Source organism: Temnothorax curvispinosus, unplaced genomic scaffold (assembly GCF_003070985.1).
Source record: "Temnothorax curvispinosus isolate PA1 unplaced genomic scaffold, ASM307098v1 QBEX01000632.1, whole genome shotgun sequence".
NCBI lineage: Eukaryota > Metazoa > Arthropoda > Insecta > Hymenoptera > Formicidae > Temnothorax > Temnothorax curvispinosus.
The window spans coordinates 284,093-288,920 of record NW_020210412.1 but is presented as its reverse complement, the minus strand read 5'-3'; the positions used below and the strand labels follow the sequence as shown (position 1 = coordinate 288,920).

The window sequence follows — 4,828 nt, the reverse complement described above, 5'->3', positions numbered from 1 at the left end:
TAACCTTAGCCCTCTCTCTATCGTTGACGCCTTGTCCATCATATTTAATCAATACATCTCACTTAAACGCCCTAATGTTCTCGTTATTTTGTAATCGGTAATAGACATTGATTACGGAATCCGCCATAAATATATATTTACAATATTTAAATATTATAATAACGGTAAGAAGAAAGACTATTTCTCGCGATTTCGTTCTATTAATACACGATAAACAGATATTCATGCTTTTAAACTCACAGTAATTGTTATTAATCCTGCTCTTACAACTATTCATGAATCAATAACCAAAGTGAACAGCCAGATTTCGTAGAATCGGCAAGGAAGAAAATTGAAGAGAAAAAAAAATGCTAGTAAAGAAAGTACAAACTGTATTATATATTTTCATTTTCCTTTACCTGTTTTGATTTATTTCGATGGGAAAGTTAGAAGTAATAAAAAACAAAAATAGAATTTGTGAAAAAAAATATTTTGTGCAGTTTTACAATTAGGAAACAGAACAAAGAAAAGAAAGTCTGTGCCATAAATCATTAGTCAGTTTCAAAAAGAAATTCACCGTCGAGATTCTCTTAAGTTAATATAAATTTCATCTTATTGCGTTTCCGTTATATCTGTGTTGCATTTTATATAATTTTTACTTTTTATTATTCTTGTACTTAATTTTCAGTAATAACAAGTATTTATTAGTCGCTTAAATGGTACAGTTCAAATTATCACAATAGTTTTATTAACGTATTACTCTTAATAAATAAAATATTATAACAAATAAATGTTTTATATTAAAAGTAAGCCGGTTCCATACCAAATTGACGCTGGGGAGCAACGATTCTGCAGCAAAGATGTTCCATACGTGCACATGGTAGCGCGTATTGTGCGAGGTCGGATTGGAAAGGGAGGAGGGGAATAGCAATGGGGTTTTGTGTCAGTAGTGTTACTAGTGGGAGGGGACTGCGGCACGAACAGCAGATCAAAAATCGAATGTATATTGGGGGTGGCCTTAGTATAGTGAATGAAAGAGCAGCTGACAAAGACAGAGCCCCCCTGCGATACCTCGGTTTAGCACGAGGCGCCTATGGAAACTTTTGCCAAGGGTAACGCATCCCCTCCAGTCTTTCAAAGACCTCTGGTCACGTACCGTACAGCGAAAACTCTGTCGGGGTTTTTCGATAGAACCGTAAAGCCTACTACCCCTCCTCTTCCCTTCTACCCGCTGTGCCAATAGATACCCCTGCTGAAGAATAACCGAAAACAGTCTGCAGAGGACCACTGCAGTTACGCTTAACTAGCCTTACCGTATGCTTCGATCTCGTATCGGAAAACGGTCGAACGGTGAATATATAAAGTCTGTTAAGTCTTTGAGTCGTGATGTCTTACGTTCATATTACAAATGCGAAAAATTGACATTTTATATACATTTGTGGTTAATTGTTCGTGCAATATAATGTAGTTGTAATAGTTGTACATAGTTATTAGACGCAAGAGTGTAATAATGTATACATGAATTCATGATAATATGGTAATATGAATTCAAATAGCTATCAGAAGTTGCCTGACGAATATGCCATTACATCAATCATATTATTCGCAGGCACCGTGTGACAATGTGTGTCAGTATACGACTGAAATGTACCAGGAAGGTACAACTAGACAGTACACACCAGAAGAGTGCAAAAGTGTATTACCTAGTTTATTAAAGGACGTTCTACTACATGGCAAGCAAACAGTAAAACAACATTATTATGCAGATTCACACGTGAATACAGATATGTTTCCGAATTGTCATATCAAACCACAATTATCATACCAAACCACACCAAACAGTCAAATTACTTCGCATAATCCATGCCAAAACTCTTCTGCCGAATACCATGCATTCGTCTCTCATATATTACCGACGGAACATGAGCAATATTTTAGCAATTTACAAAGGCAATATCAACAACAGCAATACAACGAATATGGCCAAAATTACCCAGAACACATTGTGCAATCACCAAATTACGGATTTTCTGAATCGTCCACTACTTCAATGCAATGTGAACAGAACAAACCAAAACAACAAACCATCTTTAATTTACAAGCATCGCAGATGAATAGTCATCACGGAAATAACAATAATAATATAAGACAAAGAAACGAGAATATTGAAATGTCCAATCCTAACAACGGACAAAGAAAACCATATTCCAACAATGTCGCAGATTATGCATGGATCCATAAAAAAACAAGAGGTTAGTTATTTATTATATTATACTTTTATATTATAATGTAGTACATTTATACTATAATAGCAATCGGAGAGAAATTTGAGTGACTGCTATTTATATTTTATCTTTCATAGACAACTCGTAAATATTATAAATCTTTATTTATTTATTATATTTTCAACAAATATATAATTAAATCTCATTCAGAACTTTCAACTATTCAATCGACCTTATGTAAAACTAAAGCATACATGGGATGATCGAAGCGATCAAATCCAGGATTCGCCAACTGCAAATCAATTGTTTCCACACAAAGTCATGCGTCATCTTAATAAATAATTAAATATATAATATTATTTAAAGTATAGCAGTAGCTATACCATATTAAACTATCTCTTTTGTTTGTCTAAAAAATATAAAATGATTATCAATATAGCTAAAAGATTATTAATAGACATTTAAATAAACTATTTAAGACTGTTTAGATATTTTTAATATTACAAAGCGAGATATAGCTTGTGATACATACTTAATTTTATTAATCGTCGTGATAATTTTATTGAATAAATGAAAGCCATATTGCCTCAAATTAACTATATTTATCCTTAATATATATTATATATTTATTAATACAAAAATTATTGATTGCAGCCAATCAAGGAAATGGAACCGAACAGAAACGCACGAGACAAACCTACTCGCGTGAACAAATCTTGGAACTGGAAACAGAATTTCATTCCAATCAATATCTCACAAAAATCGGACGTCTCAGGCTAGCTGACAAAATTAACTTGACTGAACGTCAAGTTAAAATTTGGTTTCAAAATCGACGAATGAAACGAAAAAAGGATACAAGCGTATCGCCAAATAATTCACGCTTAACCACAGCCGCTTCAACAGCACCGAAACTAGTAGCACCAGAATCTAACACTCAGTTCATGACTCCTGATAAACTAGTATTCAATCCAGTGCAACAGGTACAATTACAATCGCAACATCAATTTTGCGAAAAACAGTATTTTACTGATGATCGAAACGTATTAGCAACGTCTTATTCGAATAATTCTAAAGATAACAGTTACGGAAATTCCATGGTAGGCCATACCCAGACAGCACCGATATCTTATGAATATTCAAATAATGTTCATGGACATTCCAGAGTGGACAAATATGGATATCCATAGGATATGCGCTGTCTGAGTAATATATCATTCTCTGATTTTAATACTTTTCAAGAATTTATTCTGCAACGTTATGAAACATAGTGGGTGACATTTTAACTAATTCATATTTTTATTATTTAACACAGTAACTTTTAATATTAAAATATTAATACACTGAGACTTTCTGTCATTAAGAAATGTACATAAAAATATTTTTCAATGACGTGATTATTTGTAATTATTTTGCATTAATATCAAAGTTTATTAGAATTATTTGCATGTAATAATTGCACTTAATATACACATACAATGTAACAAGTATTTGCGATAAAATATAGCCATGTATATTCAGATCAGACCTACATCGGCGTCTTAAAATTAATCGAGTTAGTTTTAAGAAACGAACTTATGGCAAACTCGGGACAAAGTTGGTCCTTCACGCTGGTTCGTAAAGAGGGAATGCCGCTACGGCCGAGATCGGGGCAGCTGACCTTGCAACCACTATGATTTATGGCCGAGCTAAACAACGAGCATCCTATAGCTCAGGTACACGAAAGCTCGGCCGTTCACATCGCATTTTCTCCTGAGCATTCTTTTCCTAACTTTGCATTTCGACTGTAGATTTTGCCCATGAGTATTGCAAACGTCATCCAAAAATATTTTGACGTACAGAGCAAAATTCATACACGATCTGATTAATGATAGTATCCGCATTTACATTATTGCTAACTAGAATATCGATTACATTTTCGAAACTTTCCTTTTTTTTTTAGTCAACATATAGCTACATTACAACTTTATATGAAAATACATATACAAATTAAAATTAATCTATAATTATAATAAAATAACAAGATACATAAATATGTAGTATACATCTTTTTGTCTACAGGATTTTATATAATATACATATTGTACATACATACATACATACAGAATGTCATATAATATGCGGACCACTGCTCGTGGGCAAATAGAGCGGGTAAAATTTAATCGAAAAGTCATTTACTGTTTTGTAAGTTGTTCAATAATTAATGAGAAATTAATTAATAGGTACAGATACGCGAATCAGGATGCATCCGTGTAATTCGACGAAAAAAAGCAGCCCGACGTTTACGATGTCACACGCGTGGCGAAGCATTGAAAGAAACGCTAAGTAAATAACAACGGCTAACATGAGCGATATTCGTTCGATAACCATTGTTATTTATAAATCGCACCTTCTAATATTTCGCCATGCGTGTAGCAACATGAACGCTGAGATGATTCTTCTAGTGACTAGTCGAATCACACGGACACATCCTGATTTGGATATCTGTACCTATTAATTAATTTCTCATTAATTATTGAAAAATTTATAAAACGGTAAAGAACTTTTCGATATTTTACTTGCTCTATTTGCCCACAAGCAGTGTCCTCCGCATATTACAAGACACCCTGTATATATATCTATATACA

General features: G+C 33.3%; 1 protein-coding gene across 1 annotated transcript; it reads left to right on the top strand.

Annotated features, from left to right (window-relative positions):
* The first annotated feature begins 1,624 nt into the window (after nt 1-1,624).
* On the top strand, nt 1,625-3,391 carry LOC112456550 (homeobox protein Hox-A4-like). Its single transcript, XM_025019174.1, has 2 exons — nt 1,625-2,231; nt 2,859-3,391. The coding sequence occupies exons 1-2, from the start codon at nt 1,625-1,627 to the stop codon at nt 3,389-3,391; spliced, it is 1,140 nt and encodes a 379-aa protein (XP_024874942.1).
* The last annotated feature ends 1,437 nt before the right edge of the window (nt 3,392-4,828 follow it).